We start from the raw sequence: 18,700 nt of genomic DNA on the forward strand, positions 1-18,700 counted from the left end.
AGTGCCCCGATGGTGTAATCTTGGGGGAAGCAGGAGAAGGTAAAGGGGTAGTGCCTCCGCTCAAGTTTAGGCATGCTAGGCCCCGCCCCTCATGCATATGCAGTTACACTAACCTCTCCGCTTGCCCCGCCCTCTCATTTACATATGTAAGTCTTCTCCCTTGCCCGGCAACTGCGGCCACGGAGCCACCTCGCCCACTTCTCTCGCGCACAGCGCGCCCCGCCTCCTTCGTTACGTAAGACCGCTCCTGGTTCCAACCCCCTCCCGGAGCCTCACCAAGTCTCCTCTGGCCCCGCCCCCTCGGCCACCGCCTTCGCGAGTGCGCCGCTCCGGCTCGGCGGCGATGGGCGGGACCTTCATGAAGGACCTGCCTCTGGCTTCGCCGGCTCCGCCCCGACTGGTCCGGGCACGCAGGCGCTGCCCGCCCCGCTTGTCTGATTAGCATAGGGCGCCGAGACCCGCCCCCTGCTTTGCATGCGCACGGCCGGCCCCACCCCCGCTGTCAGCTGGAGGAAGCAGAGTAGGAAGCGGCCGCGATGTCCTTTTGTGTCCTACAAGCCGCCGGCGGCGCCGCCGAGTGAGGGGACGCGGCGCGGCGGGGCGGTGCGGCCCGAGGAGGCGGCGGAGGAGGGGCCGTTCGCGGCCCCAGGCTCACCCCGGCGCTCCGGGCCGCTCGGCCCCCATGCCTGCCCGCCCGCCCTGCCGGAGCCCCAGGTCCGGGGGCGGAGGGGAGCGCCGCTGGGGGGGTGGACGGGCGGGGCGCGGGGGCCATGTGCGAGCGCGGCTGGGAGGCGGGCGGGGGGAGGGCGGGCTCCGGCCCCGGGTCACGGTTGGGACCGGGTCCAGGGCCAGACGGGGTTAGGGTCCGGGCGGGATCCCGTGTTGAGGTCTTAATGCGTCGGCCTGGGACAGGGGCCAGTTCTGGCTCGGGCTGCAGGTCCTGGCCAGGGTCAGGCTTGGGCCTTGAATCCAGTCCCAGGGCAGGGTTCAATCCGGCACCTGGAGCAAGTCGAAGTCCCAGGGGCGGGCCTGGGTGGAAGATAGGGAGGGTTCCCTGTCGGAGAAGGGGCTTTGAAGACCACGTGGGGGCGCTCGAAGGGGCCTTGGGCCACCCTCCTCTCTGGGTCAAAGGTCATCGCACCGGCAGGGGAGAACTTCCTCCTCCTTGGCGCTCCCCATTTACTTCCTGATAACCTGATAGAGGTCCCCCGCGGGCGGAGGGGGAGGGGAGGCGAAGCAACTTTAGGCAACTTTCCGTAGGTGTGCGCAGGTTGGGGGGGGCGGGGCGCCCCTGAGGTGCAGGATTCTGCGGCAGCTGGAGTGTAAGAGTGATTGTGCTGGCGGGGGTTGGGGGGGTGGGGTGGGGTGTAAGGAGGTGGAGCCGCGTCCTCGGGTGGGCCTGGGATTGGCATGCAGGGGCAGGAGGGGCGGTGTGTCAGGTGTGAAAGGCTCTGAGTGTGTTTCCACAAGGGTCTGTGCGTGTGGGTCTGTGTGGGGGCATGGTGAGTGCATGTGTTTGGGAGTGAGTCTGTGTGATTGTGAGCGAGTGTGTGTGATTGTGAGCTTGGAGTGTGACTTTGTTTATGGGTTGTGCACTTCGGGAGGAGTGTGTGAGTGAGAGTTGGGGCTTCGGGAAGGCCATGTGTGAGAGCATGGAAGCGCCCAGCAGAGAGTGAGCATGTGTGAGCAGTGAGGACAGATGTGGACCCAGGTGAGTGGGAGTGTGTGAACCCACCACCTGCTCTTGTGTGCCTGGTTCATGCTTTTGAATGGAGGATACCCAGGTGAGGGGGAAATCATCAAGGTCCCCAACATCTGGAGAAAATTGAGAGGTATCTCACTACTGGCTGGGGTTCCAGATGGGGTTGAAGGTCACCTGGGGACTAAGGTTACCCTGCTCCCTGGCCGGGGTGGGAGTAGGGAGTTTCCAGGCCTCCCCCAGGTTCCCAAGTGGGAGACCTTGCTGTCAGTTACTGGCCCTGGAGGCTTTGGAGACTCTGTTCCCATGGCAACAGCTGGGGGGGGCCTCTTCATTGGGCAGCCCTTCTTTGGACTCTGCCCCCCTTCCCTCCCCCTCGGTGAGCCTGGAAGCCTGGCCCTAGGCCCGGGGTTGGGCAACCAGGGTGGCACTGTGTCTCCATCCCCCATCCCAGTGTCTCCTTGTGACCCAACAGGTCTCTCCCTGCAGGTGACCAGCGCCATGTCCAGCCAGGTGGTGGGCATTGAGCCTCTCTACATCAAGGCAGAGCCAGCCAGCCCTGACAGCCCAAAGGGTTCCTCGGAGACCGAGACCGAGCCCCCCGTGGCCCTGGCCCCTGGCCCAGCTCCCACCCGCTGCCTCCCAGGCCACAAGGAAGAGGAGGATGGGGAGGGGGCTGGGCCTGGCGAGCAGGGTGGTGGGAAGCTGGTGCTCAGCTCCCTGCCCAAACGCCTCTGCCTGGTCTGTGGGGATGTGGCCTCCGGCTACCACTATGGTGTGGCGTCCTGTGAGGCCTGCAAAGCCTTCTTCAAGAGGACCATCCAGGGTGAGCCCCACCGAACTCCTGTGCTCTTTGCCCTCTGGGCCTAGCGCTACCCGATGGGTGCACTGCCTGGTGGCAGTAGGCCCCCAGACTGCTGCGGTACCACTTGGGAGTTCCCAAGTTCTTCCTCCCTCCTGGGAGTGCCGTTTCCCTGAAAAGTTAAATAAAGCCACCAGGATGTGTTTAATGGCTTGGATGTGGGATGTGAGAGAGAACTCAGGAAGCCTAGGTTTCTGGGTACTAGAGGCCTAGCACCTTCCGCAGTGGCTCTGAAAAATTTGAGGCAGCCTTTGTCTGCTTCTAAACTTTGTTCTTGCTTCTGGCAGCTGCTGACCTCTCAGCAGCCTAGACACCCCCCCCCCCAGCCCTTTGGTGGATTTCCCCAAAGCAGCACCAGCGCAAGCAGGTTTTCATGGGTAACTGAGAGGGGTTACGTCATATCTCAGCACCTGACTTTAAAAAGACTGTTACCCCCTTAATTTTTCTCACTCAGGAACACATACCAAAACATGAGTGAGCAAGATGGATGTAAGAAGGAATACTTGGCATGTGCCTGTTACTTATATTTTTATAGGAACACTTCTTACTTTGGGGCTGTAACATATACTTTTGGAGAACATTTCTTGAGAGCTTACCCCGTGTCAGGCACCGTGCCCTCTACATTCGTGATCTCTTCCTCCCTCAGCAGCCCATCAGGGGCCAGTGGTGTGACCGTAGTTGAAGCCCAGGAGGATTTTTATTTTTTTATTTTTATTTTTTTAAAAAGATTTTATTTATTTATTTGAGAGAAAGAGACAGCCAGTGAGAGAGGGAACACAAGCAGGGGAGTGGGAGAGGAAGAAGCAGGCTCCCAGTGGAGGAGCCCGATGTGGGGCTCGATCCCAGAACGCGGGAATCACGCCCTGAGCCGAAGGCAGATGCTTAACAACTGCGCCCCCCAGGCGCCCCCCCAGGAGGATTTTTAAAACTTTGTTCAAGTTCCACAGGTAGAAAATGGCAGAAGCAGGATTTGAACTTGGGTTGATTTAGGTCCAGAGCTGACTGCTGCCTCTGCGTATTACTTACAACTGAACTTCGGACAGATGCCTCCCAACTGATTGTGACATTGCGATGGGTTTTGATTTGGCCAACACCCACTGCTCTAGAACCGTGTGTGCTCTCTAATGGTTCCGAAGGCCAGTGAACTAACAGGCTCAGGCTCAGGCGCCTCCTACCCACCCTGGACCCCTTCACTCTCTCTTGACTCCATTGGCAGATCTTTATTGAGCCCTAGCCATAGACTGCAACCATTTATGGAGCGTCTGGGTGCTGTGAGCCGTACTGAACACGTGACCTCGACGTTCCCTTTCATTCTTACTAGCCGTCTTTGTTGGAAGTCCTGTTTTTATCCCGGTTTTATAGATGGGAAAACTGAGGGATTGGGGGCTTAGGTACGGGACTTGCCCAAGGTCACACGGTTAGAGATAGTGTCAGGATGGGCCCCAGGCAGCCTCCAGAGCCCTTGTTCTTCACAGACCTGTGCTCTGCTGTCCTGACCCCTGTTCCAGGCATGCGGACGTAGCTGGGACTGTCATTTATGTTCTAGCAGAGGGGAAAGAGAAAACAGTGAATTGCACAAAACTGTTGTAGTGCAGCTGTTCTGAGTGCTGGAGGGGGAGGAGCAGGCTGTGTGCCAAGGAACCTGGCTGGCTTGGAGGCTCTGGAGGTCTTCTCGGAGGAGGTGTTTTGAGCTGCATGCGCAGGCCTGAATATAGGGTATAGGAGGAATGTGCCAAGGCCATGTTGGCTGGATGTGTCATTCAGGCCTTGCAGTAGCCCTGTGAGGCTGGGAGGGCCACCGTGTGTTCATTCAGCCAGTTAGGAGCTGCCATTACCTACCGGCCCTGTTCCTAGTGTTCGGCAGTCCTGGCCCTTACGGAGCAGACGCTAAAGGGGGACGACAGATAATAAGATAACTAAGTACGTGTGTGGTGGCTCAGGGTGCTGAGAGCTGACGAGAAACTATCAAGCAGGGCAAGTGGCAGGAGAAGTCTGCACAGGGGCCCCCGACATTCTCACAGCGGGGCCAGGGAGGGCCTCTCTGAGGTGACAGGGAGTAGAGCTCAGAAGAAGGTAAGGGAGCAGTGTGCCCTGAGCCTGGGGTCTGTGTGAGGAACACTGAGTTGGCTGGGCTGGAGCAGTGTGAGGGGGATGTTAGAAAGGTTGAAAAGCTAGGGGCTGGAGGCCTCACGGGCCTTGGGGGGTACGTGGGCTTTTACTCTGAGAAGGGACATCACTGGAGGGTTTGGAGCAGGGGAGGGACAGGACCTGACTCGGGTTGCATGGGTTGTCCTGGTCCCTGTGTTGACATTAACTGAAGGAGAAAAGGGCAGAGGAGGAGGCCAGTGAGAAGGTGAGGTGATGGTGACCCGGGCAGGGGCGGGCGCAGGGCAGAATGGGTCGGCTTCTGGACAGAGGAGGAGGTAAAGCTCGCCAGGCCTCGTCAATGGGTTGGATTTGGGTGTAAGAGAAGAATCAAAGATGTTTTCTGGATTTCTGCTTGAGGCACTAGACAAATGGAGTTCTGTAGGGTTTGGAGTGGTAGGTTGTGGGCTCCATTTAGGACAGGTGAGGTTTGCCACACCTTCTAGACCTGCACAATGCTGAGGCAGTGGAAAATGAGTCTAGAGTTCACGCAGCTCTATCGATAGAAACGTGAAGGCCCACGACTGGTGAGCTCACCATAAGAGTGAGTCGGAGATGAGGTCCAAGGGCAGCCCCGGGGTTTGTCCTTCGATGGAAGGAGTGTGTGGGGTTGCACAGAAATGACATAGTGGCCAGTAAGGAAGAAGGTGGTGTCCCAGAGGCAAAGGATGACATGTCCAAGTGTTTGTGGGAGCAGGACCTGATCCATGGCATTAGATGCCTTTAGCCAAGTGAGACGAGGACGAGAATGGACCACCGCATGCGGCAAAACAGAGGCTGCTGTGGCCCTTGATGAGAACAGATGGGGTTAGTAGAGCCTAGAGATGTGGCTTGACAAGAGGCTTGGGGCAGAGATAGCCTGACTCCCCTGGTCCCCGGTTTCCCTGGCCTAGTCAGGAGCCCCCAGCCCAGAGGCCATTCCTCTCACCGTCCCGGGCTTCCCTGCCCCACTCAGCATGCTTCCCCTCTCCCCAGACCTGCACTTAACCTGGGGCGAGTCAGGGCTCTCCCGTCTTCTGGGCCCCCTCCGGGCCCTGGGAGGCCGCCACTGGAGCCCTGCCTCTTCCTGGCAGGGAGCATCGAGTACAGCTGTCCGGCCTCCAACGAGTGCGAGATCACCAAGAGGAGACGCAAGGCCTGCCAGGCCTGTCGCTTCACCAAGTGCCTGCGGGTGGGCATGCTCAAGGAGGGTGAGCGCTGGGCCTGGGTGCACGGGGCTGGGGTGGGGGGGCCTGGGGCGTTCTGCGGGAAAAGACTGGGCAGGAGGGCTCCGCAGAGCAAGCCACCCCCAGCCCCGTGGACACAGCCCTGTCCTGCAATTCAAGGAGTACGTCTGGACCGTGTCCGAGGTGGGCGACAGAAGTATAAGCGGCGGCCGGAGGTGGACCCGCTGCCCTTCCCAGGCTCCTTCCCTGCTGGACCACTGGCAGTAGCTGGAGGCCCTCGGAAAACCGGTGAGAGGGCTGTGGGTCCTGGGAGCTCTAGGGTTGGGATGGGGCCGGGACACGAGAGGCCCGTTAGGCGTCAGTCACCCAGAACGGATAGCGTGGGCATTGGGATCCCAGTTTGCCCTTCGTCTAATCACATTTCCCTGAAGGGGTATTTTTGAAAATACCCTTTTTATCAGTCCCTAAGTAGTACATCTGGGACCAGGATTTTTCTCACACTCACAACCTGTCTGTGGCCTTGGTTTCCCTGGGAGATAGTGGGAGCCCTTCCTGGAGAGAAGTGTCCGAGCCTGGATGGCCAGGGGCTATTAGGAAGGCCGTGGCGAGGTGGGGGTGGGGTTAATTTGGGGAAGATGCTTGACCCTGAAGGGGCCTGCAAAGTGATGAATTCGAGTGCCTCTTCCACCTGTCCCTGCAGCCCCTGTGAATGCACTGGTGTCCCACCTGCTGGTGGTTGAGCCTGAGAAGCTATATGCCATGCCCGACCCCGCGGGCCCTGATGGACACCTCCCAGCCGTGGCTACCCTCTGTGACCTCTTTGACCGAGAGATTGTGGTCACCATCAGCTGGGCCAAGAGCATCCCAGGTAAAGGGCCAGGTGACCCGGGGCTTCCCTCTGCAGGCCAGGTCTGGCTCTGGTGAACTCTTTCACCCAGGTCTGCTTCCCACTACCCTCCAGGCTTCTCGTCACTGTCACTGTCTGACCAGATGTCAGTCCTGCAGAGCGTATGGATGGAGGTCTTAGTGTTGGGTGTGGCCCAGCGCTCACTGCCGCTGCAGGATGAGCTGGCCTTCGCGGAGGACCTGGTCCTGGATGAAGAGGGGGCACGCGCGGCTGGCCTGGGGGAACTGGGGGCTGCCCTGCTGCAGCTGGTTCGGCGACTGCAGGCCCTGAGGCTGGAGCGCGAGGAGTATGTCCTGCTGAAGGCCCTGGCCCTTGCCAATTCAGGTGAGTCCGGGGCGGGCACCGATGGAGTCTCCGTGAGACCCTCCACTTTGTATCCCCGACGGTGGTACAGTCTCCTCTGGCAGACAAGGAAAATTGGGGCTTAGGGAAGAACAGTGACTTGTTGAAAGTCCCAAAGAAGGAAAGGGCAGACCCAGGAACTGCACGTAGGATTTCGAGCTCTAGGGCCATCTTTGCATGGAAAAGGGAACCATTTAGTGGGAGCAAAGGTGGGGAGGATCAGAAGTGGCCACGGTTGAGGGAGAAGGGGGGGCTGGCTCATGGGCAGGAGCCGTGAGTGGTGCCTCAGTCAGCCCCTCAAATCTGTCTGGCTCCTCCTCAGGCCCCATCCAACAGTGCTCAAGCAGGTGTGGGCTCTGCCTTTCTGGAGACGGTCGTGTCCACAGCACCCTCTCCTCTCCTTGCAGACTCTGTGCACATTGAGGATGCCGAGGCTGTGGAGCAGCTGCGAGAAGCTCTACACGAGGCCCTGCTGGAGTATGAAGCAGGCCGGGCGGGCCCCGGAGGGGGTGCTGAGCGGCGGCGGGCGGGCAGGCTGCTGCTCACGCTACCGCTCCTTCGCCAGACGGCAGGCAAAGTGCTGGCCCATTTCTATGGGGTGAAGCTGGAGGGCAAGGTGCCCATGCACAAGCTGTTCTTGGAGATGCTCGAGGCCATGATGGACTGAGGCAAGGGGTGGGCATGGGTGGGGGTGCTGGCAGGACCCGCCCACTATGGGGTCAGCCCCAAGGGGGCAGAGCTGGGGTCTGGGCAGTGCCACAGCCTGCTGGCAGGGCCAGGGCAATACCATCAGCCCCTGGGAGCAGGCCCTACGCCCTCCCCTCCCCCCCTCCCAGGGGGTCTTAGAAGCTGGGAATGTGTGCGCCCAGGCTCTGGGCACAGTGCTGCCCCTTGCAAGCCATAACGTGCCCCCAGAGTGTAAGGGGGGCCTTGCGGAAGCCATAGGGGGCTGCAGGGGACGTGTGGGGGGGCAGAAGCCTGACCTCAGGGAGGGAAGGGAGTGGAGGCCACAGTCTCCCAATGGGTGATGCTTTTGCTGCTGCTTAATCCAACCCCCTCTCCAGAGCAGAGGGGGATTTGGAGAGCAAAGGCCCCTGCCCCCTTCGCTCCTCTCCTCATCATTTGCATTGGGCATTACTGCCCCCCCTTGAAGCAATAACTCCAAGCAGGCTCCAGCCCCTGGACCCCTGGGGTGGCCAGGGCCCCCTATCAGCTCCCACCCAGCCTCCTCGGGGGGTAGGGAGAGCACTGCCTCTATGCCCTGCAGAGCAATAACACTATATTTATTTTTGGGTTTGGCCAGGGAGGTGCAGGGACATAGGGCAAGCCAGGGCCCAGAGCCTTTGGCTGTACAGAGACTCTATTTTAATGTATATTTGCTGCAAAGAGAAACCGCTTTTGGTTTTGAACCTTTAATGAGAAAAAGAAATATATCGAGCTCAAGAACACTGTGTTTCGTCTATCACTGGGTCAACGCCTGGGGATACACGACAAACCTAGGAAACAGAATATACATAAACAAGAACATTCATGGTTCCAGACTGGAAAACTAGTGCCTGGCACGATTAAGTCTCGGTTTCCTCATCACTCAGCAACATGTTGGGGATCCCGCGACTGATGGGGAACAGACGTCCAGACTCTGGGCACTGCAAGGTGCCCTCCAGCACATCCACCTGCGGGGAAGGGGGAGGGAATAGAGCTGAGCACTGGCAGCCTCCGGCTGTGACCGGCCAGGGAAGCAAGCGATGGGCCGGTTCTCACCTCCAGCAGCACATGGTGCATCTGCCTCAGGAATTTCTCATCATGCTCATACCCTTCAATCGGCCCTTTGGGCACCTCGACCAGATGCAGCTGTGGGCAAAGGCCTAAGTCAGCTCTGGGCATCCCACCCCTTGTTCCGAGGACAGGTTCCCCGGCCTGGGGCAAGGGCCTGCGGTGAGACCACCCCCCCCCCCCCCGGATGAGCGCGGGCTTGGGGGAGGGTCCTCACGGTATCCGCCGCCTCCAGAAGCGCCGCCCACTCCACCTTGGGTATCATACGCGCCACGAAGTCGGGGTTGAACTCCACCGGGTTGATGCGGACCTCAGTGGCCTGCGGGGCGGAGGGGTTTTGTTAGGGACAGGAGCCTGATTCCCCTATTCCGCCCAGGAGACGGGCGCGAGACTGCCCCCGGCCGATACCTGGAGGCGCAGGGGGAAGCCACGGGGCCCCACCCCCCGCACATGCGAGCTCAGCAGGTTGTGGGTGAGCAGCTTCATGTCGCCGCAACGCGCTCTCGGGCCGGAACCGGAAGGAGACAGAAACTCCGCTGCGTCACTTCCGGGGCCGCTCCATTCTCCATCCTATTGGACGGCTCGGAGGAGCGGAAGTGGCGAACATGCTGGAACTTCTCGTGCTAGCCCGAGTAGAGGTATTTGAAAAGCGTGGTGGGATCACGCGCTCCTACCGGAAGCGTCCCGGCGGGAGAGGACTACGGCGCAGGCCCAGTGGTGTCCATTCGCTACAAATCATGCAGTGCACATCATATGTAAAGCAGCCGCAATGCAGGGGCCTTCGTTGAATGCAAAATAAGCGTTTTTCTCCTACACAGGCGCCAGACGCCATCGTCTCCCGCCCCTCGCTTCCGGTTAAGGAAACACTGCAGGAATCCGTAAACTCGGCCCACCACCATAGCGACGCCCCATTCTTGTACGCAAATTAGTTGCGCGTCTGCCGAAAGCCCCGCCCATCCGTTACTGCGCCGGGGGTCCAGCCCCAAATGCAAATAAGCCGAGCGCCCCGGAAGTTCCGCCCCTGCACGCGCCCCTACGGCTGCGCAGTAGAGGAGCATTGCCGGGGGCGGGTACGGCCGCGGCTCCGCCTTTCGGGGAGGGGACCCGCCGGGGCACAGATGTGAGGGCGGGGCGATCGTGCGCTCTGGGATCGGCATGAAGCTTTTTCCGCACGGTGTTCTGAGTCGTCTGCTAGGCTCGCTTTTCGTCCGTGCAACTGTCGTCGAGTCTGCAGCTTCGGCGGCGTCGAGAGCAGGCGGGTGCCGGCAACGAGGCAAGGAGTGGACGCTTGGCGGGGCCCACGGTTTCAGAAGCGCCGCCTCAGCCATGGCCCCAATCAAGGTGACCGCTGGCGGGGCCCGGCCTGAACTCCCTTCCCGCTGCTCTTCCCAGTGCTCTCCGTCCCTCTTGTCTGGGGAGAATCACCCTCCTGCCTGCTCTCCGGACCCCTGTCCGCCCCGCCGGACGCTTCTTCCGCAATTCTCCCTCATCCCCTCAGCAACACCCTGTGGCTCTGCACCCCCCCCCCGTGTTTTCTCTTAAAACCCCTATTGTGTCTCCCCCGTTCCACTTCTCCCGTGGCTAATTCCCACGCTTCTGCTGAGTCTTTTTCATCCTCACCCGGACCAATCCCCTCCTGCTCTTGGGGCCACCTCCCTTCCCCTTCCACATTCTTCTGAGACCTCCTCCTCCTGCTTAATCTTACTCCCAATGCCTCATTTGCCCTCCCTTCGTGTACCTTCTCCGGCTGCGTGAAACCCTCACACTCCCAGGTAGACTAATCCATCCCCTTGGAGAGATGCCTTTTATTTTATTACCCCCCCCTTTTCATCTGCTGCTGCTCTCCCTCTTCTCTTCCTGAGGGCTGGACATTCAGACCTGGCCAGGGTCCTTTCCCTCCCTGTTGTCAGGGTCTCCTCCTTACCCCCAAGTAGATCCCCTGCCTCTCCTTCCCTGCTCATTTATCCCACTTCTTTCTGGTAAGAAATAGACTCCTTGTTTATTCAACCCCCTTGTGACACCCAGAGAGGCCTCCTCCCCCATTTTCTGTTGTCACCAACAGGCTGGTAAAAGGAATAGGGGGCACCTTGAAACCTGGAGGATGTGGAGGAACCAGGCGGTGGGGGGAGAGGGTGGGGGGAGAGGGGAGAGCGGCAGGGAGGGACCTCTGGAAACTTTGACAGGTTAGGACATTACAACGCTGTCAACTGTGCTCCCCTAGGAGCAACTGCCTGGTCTGGTTTAACGCCTTTTCCCTGGCTTCTCCACACCTCCCCATTTCACAACTCCATATTTCCTCATCTAGTCACTCTCTTTGCTCACTTACAAACTCCTTACCAAGTCAGTCATTCCCTCTAGGTGGGAGATGCCATCCCTTCGGTGGTGGTTTTTGAAGGGGAGCCTGGGAACAAGGTGAACCTGGCAGAGCTGTTCAAGGGCAAGAAGGGGGTCCTGTTTGGAGTCCCTGGGGCCTTTACGCCCGGCTGTTCCAAGGTGAGACCTGCCATTCTGAGACTCCGCATTTGGAATCTTGTGTACACGTCTGCGTTGTTCCTAAGTCCTAGGGCAGCTTACAAGGAGAGTACGTAGTTGCAGTGACAGTTACTGTCACCTATCAGAGCGGGACACCCCGGTGGCTCAGTCAGTTAACACCTGCGTTCGGCTCAGGGCATAATCCCAGGGTCCTGGGATTGAGCCCCACTGGGGCTCCCTGCTCAGTGGGGAGCCTGCTTCTCCCTCTCCCTCTAACTGCTGCTCCCCCTGCTTGTGCTCTCTGTCAGATAAATAAAATCTTAAAACAAAAAACAAAAAACAAAGCCTATCAGAGAGTTCAGAAAAAAGCGGAAGCCGTGAAAAGGTGGTGGCGCCAGGAACGTAGGAGAAAAGGGTATTGTAATTAAATCCAACGTCTGTTACTGATCTTGCTGGTGATTGGCACTGTGGAAGATACGTGGGTAAATAAAGTATAGTCACGTCCAAGGGAAGTTCATGGTGACCACAGAGCACTCAAGTTTGGATCCGAGCTTCCTGGCCGCCAAGGCAAAAAGGAACTGTGGCTGACACATTTCTAACTGATCAAAGATACTCAAGAGGGAAGTGAGAGGAGGGCCTGGAGATAAAGGGTAGGCTGGGGTAGGCCATAGAGCAGAGGCAGTGATCCCTTTGCAGACCCTTTGTTTCCCCTCCTAGACCCACCTGCCAGGATTTGTGGAACAGGCTGATGCTCTGAAGGCCAAGGGGGTCCAGGTGATAGCCTGTCTGAGTGTTAATGATGTCTTTGTAACTGCAGAGTGGGGACGAGCTCACAACTCGGGAGGCAAGGTGAGGTATGGGTCCTGGGGGGGGGGTCAGGGGTCAGGCAAGGGATTTTTCTTTGACCTTTACTTTCTCCTTAGGTTAGGTTCTTGGCTGACCCCACTGGGGCCTTTGGGAAGGTGAGTGCACCCCTGCAACCCCTACCCTATAGGATGGTCCCTGTGCCAGGCCTTGGACACAGGAACTTGGAGGGACATGGCTAAGGTGAGAAGCAGCTGGTGCGGGCAGGGCTTGGTCTGTTCTGGAAATTTCTAAGCCTTGTTTCTGTTTTTCCTTTTAGGAGACAGATTTATTACTAGATGATTCATTGGTGTCTCTCTTTGGAAATCATCGGCTCAAAAGGTAAAAGCAGGAAGGTCCTCTGTAGGGTTCCCCTGCCACCCCTTCAATCTCCATTCCCAGCCTCCAGGCCCAGGCTGTTGTAATTGTCTCAGTCTCTCTCTCTCTTTTGAAAAATTCACTTATTTATTTTAAAGAGAGAGCGAGTGTGCAGAGGGAGAGGGAGAGAGAATCTTTTTTTTTTCTTTTAATATTTATTTATTTGATAGAGCACAGGCAGGGGGAGGGGCAGAGGCAGAGGGAGAGGCAGGCTCCCCGCTGAGCAGGGACCCCCACCCCCACCCCCAGTGGGGCTCGATCCCAGGACCTTGGGATCATTACCTGAGCCGAAGGCAGATGCTTAACTGACTAAGCCACGCAGGCACCCCAAGGGAGAGAGAGTCTTAAGCAGATTCCACGCTGAGCTCAGAGCCTGACGTGGGGCTTGATCTCACGATGCTGAGACCACGACCTGAATGGAAAACAAGAGTCAGATGCTTAATCTGACTGTACCACCCAGGCGCCCCTGGCCCAGTCTCTCTTTCTGGCAGGTTCTCCATGGTGGTAGAGGACGGCATAGTGAAGTCCTTGAATGTGGAGCCGGATGGTACAGGCCTCACCTGCAGCCTGGCCCCCAACATCCTCTTGCAGCTCTGAGGCCCTGGGCCTGTTACTCCTTCTACCCTTTCCTGTTTCACCTGCCCAGCCCTGGACAGAGGGCCCAGTCCAGCCTCAACGGGGGCCACCAAGTGGGAATTGTGACCAAATTTCTGCAATAAACATTTCTGGTTCACAGTTAGTCCTTGATTTTTTTTTTTTTTTTAAGATTTTATTTATTTATTTATTTGACAGAGAGAGACACAGCCAGCGAGAGAGGGAACACAAGCAGGGGGAGTGGGAGAGGAAGAAGCAGGCTCCCAGCAGAGGAGCCTGATGTGGGGCTCGATCCCAGGACCCTGGGATCACGCCCTGAGCCGAAGGCAGACGCTTAATGACTGAGCCACCCAGGCGCCCCTGATTTTTTTTTTTTAAGATTTATTTATTAATTTGAGAGCGTGTGCGTGTGCATTGGGAGGTGGGGGGAGGGGCAGAGGGAGAGAAGCAGACCTGTCTCTGAGCTTGGAGCCAGGACCTAGGGCTTGATCTCATGAACCTGAGCTCATGAGCCGAGTTGAAATCAAGAGTCAGATGCTTAACTGACTGAGCCACCCGGGGGCCCCTACTCCTTGATTTTGAGTTGCTGATTTGCTGAGGGCCAGGCCTTAGGACAGTCACAACTGTGAGGGTAGTAGGCAGGGGCTGAAGGGGTACCAGTGGGGGACCCTGACTTCATTAAGGAGATAGTTAGGGAGAGCCTTTGAATGAAGTATTACCAAGTATCAGTATACAGTTGGGAAAGGACCAGCGGTCTAAAGAGCAGGGGAGGGAGCAGTCTGTGCAGAGGGAGCAGGCCCTCAGCAGACACGAGCGTTCCCTGCAGCCATGACCTTCTGCATTTGATCTCTGGGTGTTGGCTGACCTCATGTAGACCATAAACCTCAGGGTAGAAGCTTTGGCGCTAGGTACCCCCCACCTGGGCCAAGCTTTAACTCCACCATTCTTTTAGACTCTGTCAAACCCCTCCCAGGAGCACCCTGATCTCAAGAAGCTCCTGGCACCTCGGGGCCAACTGACTGGTAGAAAGGGCTCCATCAGTGGAGGCAGTAGTGGGTTAGTCCAGGAGAGCTTTCTGGAAGAGGAGTCTAGGTGAGCTGTTGGCAGGGAGAAGATGCCGGTGAGGCCTGACCAGTGCTGGGTGTACTGTGAGGGGCTGGGGGTCAGGGAGGCGTCAGGGTCTGGTCTTGCTATCTGCAGGCCCCGCCCTTGGGTCTCTTCCTTTTGCCTCTGGGAAGCCTTGCACTTGGCATCGGGCAGTGATTATTAAGTCCCTGCTGTGATGAGGAGCTCATAGTCTTTTTTTTTTTTTTTTTCTTCAATTCTTTAAATTTATTTGACACAGAGAGAGAGCATGAGCAGGGGGAGCAGCAGGCAGAGGGAGAGGGAGAAGCAGGCTCCCTGCTGAGCAGGGAGCCTGGCGCAGGCCTTGTTCCCAGGACCCCGGGATGGTGACCTGAGCTGAAGGCAGACGCTTCACCGATGGAGCTCATAGTCCTACAGAGGGCAGACACTTAGAGCTGCCTCTCCAGGTAGAGGTAAAAGTCCTCACGATGATCCTGTGGGGTGTGAGTCTGAGAGCCTCAGGTGGGGAGAGCGCCCACGTCAGTGGCTGGCTAACCGGCTGGCCACCAGCTCGCCCGCCACAGGCCGTGTGCCCTCCTCCTCCCTGCGGAGCTCGTGCCCCCGGCACCTCCCCGCTATCAGCGCGAGCCCAGTCTCTGCGGCTGCCCCTCAACAGCCTGTTTCTTTTACTCCGGGCCTCTTAACCTGAGGCCCGGGAGAGGCCTCTGAGAGGCAGCGTCTCCTCCAGGGTCCTATTGCCACTGACTGGGCCTCTTGGCATGAGGGGGCTCCCAGGGCCGGGGCGGCCCCTTCGGTCAGCACGATGGGAGTCCGGTGTGAGTGGAGGTGGCCGTGCACCTCAGCTTGCTGGGGGTGGAGGGGTGTCTGTGGGCTGCTGTGGATACGGGAGGGCCTGAGATCAACGATCACATCACAAGAGAATCTGGCAGAGCTTCCTTTCCCGGGTGGACACACTGTTTCAGGCTTGTAGACAAAGGGCGGGGCAGGCCAGGGCATAGCGCGGCCTAGATCAGTGGGTTCCGGGGGCCTGGAGCAGTACCTGGCAGGGCAGTGGGCGTGAGCTTCCCGGGCTGTTGGTGGCCAAAGGGCTAATGTTAACACAGACCCCACGACATTCATCCTACATGTCTCCAGCTAAAACTCACCACCTGTCCGGACCTTCCCAAGGGCACGACAACTCTGACCTGGAAGGCCAAGGGTTTTACTCAGCATCCGCAGTTCTGGCCTTTTCTGGGTCAAGAGTTCCTTTGAAGAGCTGCTGAGAGCCATGCCCTTTTCCTTAGAAAATGCACGTCATTTGGGAGCCTGGGTGGCTCCGTTGGTGAAGCATCTGCCTTGGGCTCAGATCGTGATCTCAGGGTCCTGGCATGGAGCCCCATGTCTTGTTGTCGGGCTCCAGCTCAGCGGGGAGCCTGCTTCTCCCTCTCCCTCTGCCCCCCCCCCACGCTAGCTCTTGCTCTCTCTCTCTCTTAAAGAAATAGAATCTTTAAAAAAAGAAAAAGAAAATGCACGTTTGCACGTCTATGTGCACAGAGGGACATATGAACACCCTTTTTAAGGGTTTTGAGGAGGGCCCCTGAAGTCCTTCCAGAAATTCCAGGCGAGCCCCCACCCCTGCCTGGGAGGCATCATACCGGAGTGGGGTCACCAGACTTTGGGCTCAGACAACTAGACTGTGAACCAAGAAGCTGGTGACCTTGGGCAGGCTGTTTAGTCTCCCTTGACCCCACTTGCCTCATCTTTGAAGTAGGAATAATCCAACCCACGTCCTAGGCTGTTGGGAACAACTGAGAGTTTATGTAAAGCACCGGGCACGGTGCCTGGCATGCGGCAAGAACCCAAAACATGGTTATAAAGAGAAAACAAAAACAAAAACAAAAAAAGAATCCTTGCTCTCCACCATGCAGCCTGTGTGTCGGTAGAGAAAGAGCTAGAGGGGCACCTGGGTGGCTCAGTCGGTTGAGCGTCTGACTCTTGGTTTTGGCTCAGGTCGTGATCTCCGGGTCATGAGATCGAGCCCTATGTCCAGCACTGCTGAGCACAGAGTCTGCTTGGGGTTCTCTCCCTTTCTCTCCCTCCCCCTCTGCCCCTCTCCGTGCACACTCTCTCTCTCAAAAAAAAATATTCTTAAAAAAAAAAAAAAGAAAGAAAGAGCTAGAAGTAGGAGTTAGGAGAGAAGTCAAACCTCAGTCCTGTTATTAGTGATTCCTGTGACCATGCCTCCTTGGGCCTCGGTTTCCTCCTCAGTGTAATGGGCTAGTGACTCTCTTATTATCCATCGTGTGTAGGTCCCCAGGATTCTCTGTACATTGTCTGGCACCTGAAGCCTCACAGGTTAAGGAGCTGGGGAAGGGTCCCCGGGGGGGAATCTTGGCCAGGCCCTAGGGAGTCAGACCCGAGCTTCTGAGAGACGGAGAGGGTTGCAGGGGTGCTGGCAGTCCTGGCCCAGACCTTGGGCTGCGGCTATGCAGGCACCACGATCAGGAGTATATTGACCCCGGGGGAGCCCACCTTGCTGGTCACGGTTGGGGTTTGGCCACGCAGATGTTGAGGAGTAACAGTGGAGAGAGAAGATTGTGTGTGTGTGTGTGTGTGTGTGTGTGTCTGTGTGTGTGTGTGTGTGTATCTACAACTTCTGGAGAAATTTGGCTAACATCTGTGTAAATGCACGGATTTTTGGCACTAATAAACATGCCTGTCAGTCCACCATGTTATCGATATTTGCCTTGGTTCTCCCTGCTTGAACTGGAAGTCTTTTTTTTTTTTTTTTACTGAGCACAGGTGAGGTGCCCTGCTGCGGACGCATTTTGGGAAACAGTACGAAGTACAGGAAGGGAGAGAGAGAGAGAAAGCTATCCTTTCTTCAGCTTCCTGAATATTGGTTCCCACTGTTTCAGCATAAATTTGACCATAGAGGGTCTGAATTAGAACTAGATTTGCTTGAGGGTGATAACAATCTCAGTGACTTGAGACAGAGGCTTAGCTCACAGACAGGCAGGAGGCAGGCTGACAGTCTAGGGCTAGTATAGTGGCTTCATGCTTCTAAGGGACCCATACTCCTCCTATCTTGCTGCCCTGCCATTTGAAACATCTGCCTCCTACCTCACACTCCAACGCAGCTGCTTGAGTTCCAGCCACCACAGCTGTAGTCCAGCCAATGAAAAGGAGGAAATGGGAAACAGGAGATAAAAGGTCCATGCCAGCTGTCTTTTAAGAAGGTTTTCTGGAAGCTCTTACGTATCATTTCCGCTTAAATCTCACTGGCCAAAACTTAGTCGCAGGGTCACACTAGCTGCAGGAAGAGGCTGGGAAACGTCAAAGAGATTGGGAAGAAATAAGCAGTGTGGGGCACACGGGGCGGGGGGGATCCTGTCTGAGCACAGGAACTTTTGGGGGCTTCACGGCCTCCCAAAGGATGGTGGCACTCCCTGCCGCTCCCATCAGCCTTGGCAGGGACACATTCTAAGCAGTCCCAGGTCCCTGCGTGGTCACCTCATATCCCCAGTGACCCCTCTCCAGCCTCTCTCCTGCTCCCTGCAAACCTTGGTCTCCACAGTCACCCCGATTCCCCAGCTTGTGGGTCGTCCGGCATCTTCAGCATCTCCTGACAATGTTCACCACCTGGGATGCCTGTCCTTTTCCTACCCCTGCCCAAAGTGCTCTACCCTTCAAGGTCCCAGGCCGGTTTGCTGAGGACCACTGCCCCGTTCCTGTCCCTTGCTTGAATGAGTCCATGTGGGCCACACCCTCAGCTTCATCAGGTGGGAGGGGGTTTTGACCTATAACTCACATTTCATAAAATTCACTCTAAAGTGCACAGTTGAGTGGCGTTTCTTCTACTCACCAAGTTGTACCACCGTCACCGCCATGAAGACAGATCTTGAATCTCCGCGACCTCTCCCAAGATGAAGTCGCCTGTCTCTTCTGAGCAACGCACGTGTGCCCATCCTGGTTATGAAAGGCATGTTCGGACTTCTGGAAGGTTCTACTCACCCCCACGTGCCCCTGCGGTCACATCAGGTGTCTTGTACTGGCGGCTGTGTGCCGAGAGTCATCTGGGCGCCAGGCCCTGGGCTGGGCTCTGGGGACACGGCGGTGAGCGCGCCAGGCACGGGCCCTGCAGACACCGCCGCCAGGCAGGACTCCAGGCTCCGAGCTCCTGTCGTAGTGGAGCTGGCAGTGCCCTGGCAGCTCTAGTCCCTGCCTCGACATGCCCACAGTCCCACAAGGGTGCCAGACCCTGGAGGAGCGCTTGCAGTCTGCCCACAGGCCCACAGGAGTGCACAGACCCCGGGGGAGCTGTGATAGGGCAGCCCAGGTCGGGGTGTTTGGGGTATGGCGGAAGGACTCTGGCCACTAGCCCACCCCGCCCTGGAGTACGGGCGCGGGAATGACCTCCCCCATGGGCTGAAAGAGGAATAGACGATGGCCCG

General features: G+C 57.6%; 3 protein-coding genes across 4 annotated transcripts; 2 read left to right on the forward strand and 1 right to left on the reverse strand.

Annotated features, from left to right (window-relative positions):
- Window positions 1-492: 492 nt before the first annotated feature.
- Window positions 493-8,569, forward strand: ESRRA (estrogen related receptor alpha). 2 transcript variants are annotated; one of them, XM_045775547.2, is made up of 7 exons: window positions 493-714; window positions 2,189-2,525; window positions 5,780-5,896; window positions 6,032-6,160; window positions 6,573-6,740; window positions 6,834-7,103; window positions 7,529-8,569. In XM_045775547.2, exons 2-7 carry the CDS (start codon window positions 2,201-2,203, stop codon window positions 7,786-7,788), a joined length of 1,269 nt encoding a protein of 422 aa, XP_045631503.1. In that variant the 5' UTR covers window positions 493-714; window positions 2,189-2,200; the 3' UTR covers window positions 7,789-8,569. The 2 variants fall into 2 exon arrangements, with proteins under 2 accessions (XP_045631503.1, XP_045631504.1); XM_045775548.2 differs by having other exon boundaries at window positions 585-714; window positions 2,175-2,525.
- Window positions 8,518-9,460, reverse strand: TRMT112 (tRNA methyltransferase activator subunit 11-2). Its single transcript, XM_045775607.2, has 4 exons — window positions 9,303-9,460; window positions 9,112-9,213; window positions 8,883-8,972; window positions 8,518-8,794 (listed from the first exon to the last, which is right to left on the reverse strand). Exons 1-4 carry the CDS (start codon window positions 9,378-9,380, stop codon window positions 8,687-8,689), a joined length of 378 nt encoding a protein of 125 aa, XP_045631563.1. The 5' UTR covers window positions 9,381-9,460; the 3' UTR covers window positions 8,518-8,686.
- Window positions 9,461-9,992: 532 nt separating this feature from the next.
- On the forward strand, window positions 9,993-13,326 carry PRDX5 (peroxiredoxin 5). Its single transcript, XM_045775593.2, has 6 exons — window positions 9,993-10,235; window positions 11,253-11,387; window positions 12,084-12,215; window positions 12,290-12,328; window positions 12,490-12,551; window positions 13,079-13,326. Exons 1-6 carry the CDS (start codon window positions 10,050-10,052, stop codon window positions 13,182-13,184), a joined length of 660 nt encoding a protein of 219 aa, XP_045631549.1. The 5' UTR covers window positions 9,993-10,049; the 3' UTR covers window positions 13,185-13,326.
- Window positions 13,327-18,700: the final 5,374 nt, after the last annotated feature.

This window comes from Ursus americanus, chromosome 24 (genome assembly GCF_024610735.1).
Source record: "Ursus americanus isolate L20-20 chromosome 24, mUrsAme1.1.p, whole genome shotgun sequence".
Classification (NCBI taxonomy): Eukaryota; Metazoa; Chordata; class Mammalia; order Carnivora; family Ursidae; genus Ursus; species Ursus americanus.

Coding starts and splice junctions, on each gene's coding strand:
- ESRRA (XM_045775547.2), top strand. CDS start 2,201: ATGTCCAGCCAGGTGGTGGGCATTGAGCCTCTCTACATCAAGGCAGAG. Junction 2,526..5,779: donor CTTCAAGAGGACCATCCAGG/GTGAGCCCCACC, acceptor TCTTCCTGGCAG/GGAGCATCGAGTACAGCTGT. Junction 7,104..7,528: donor CCTGGCCCTTGCCAATTCAG/GTGAGTCCGGGG, acceptor CTCTCCTTGCAG/ACTCTGTGCACATTGAGGAT.
- TRMT112 (XM_045775607.2), bottom strand. CDS start 9,380: ATGAAGCTGCTCACCCACAACCTGCTGAGCTCGCATGTGCGGGGGGTG. Junction 8,973..9,111: donor TTCTGGAGGCGGCGGATACC/GTGAGGACCCTC, acceptor CTTTGCCCACAG/CTGCATCTGGTCGAGGTGCC. Junction 8,795..8,882: donor TGCACCATGTGCTGCTGGAG/GTGAGAACCGGC, acceptor CCTTCCCCGCAG/GTGGATGTGCTGGAGGGCAC.
- PRDX5 (XM_045775593.2), top strand. CDS start 10,050: ATGAAGCTTTTTCCGCACGGTGTTCTGAGTCGTCTGCTAGGCTCGCTT. Junction 12,329..12,489: donor CCACTGGGGCCTTTGGGAAG/GTGAGTGCACCC, acceptor TTTTCCTTTTAG/GAGACAGATTTATTACTAGA. Junction 12,552..13,078: donor GGAAATCATCGGCTCAAAAG/GTAAAAGCAGGA, acceptor TCTTTCTGGCAG/GTTCTCCATGGTGGTAGAGG.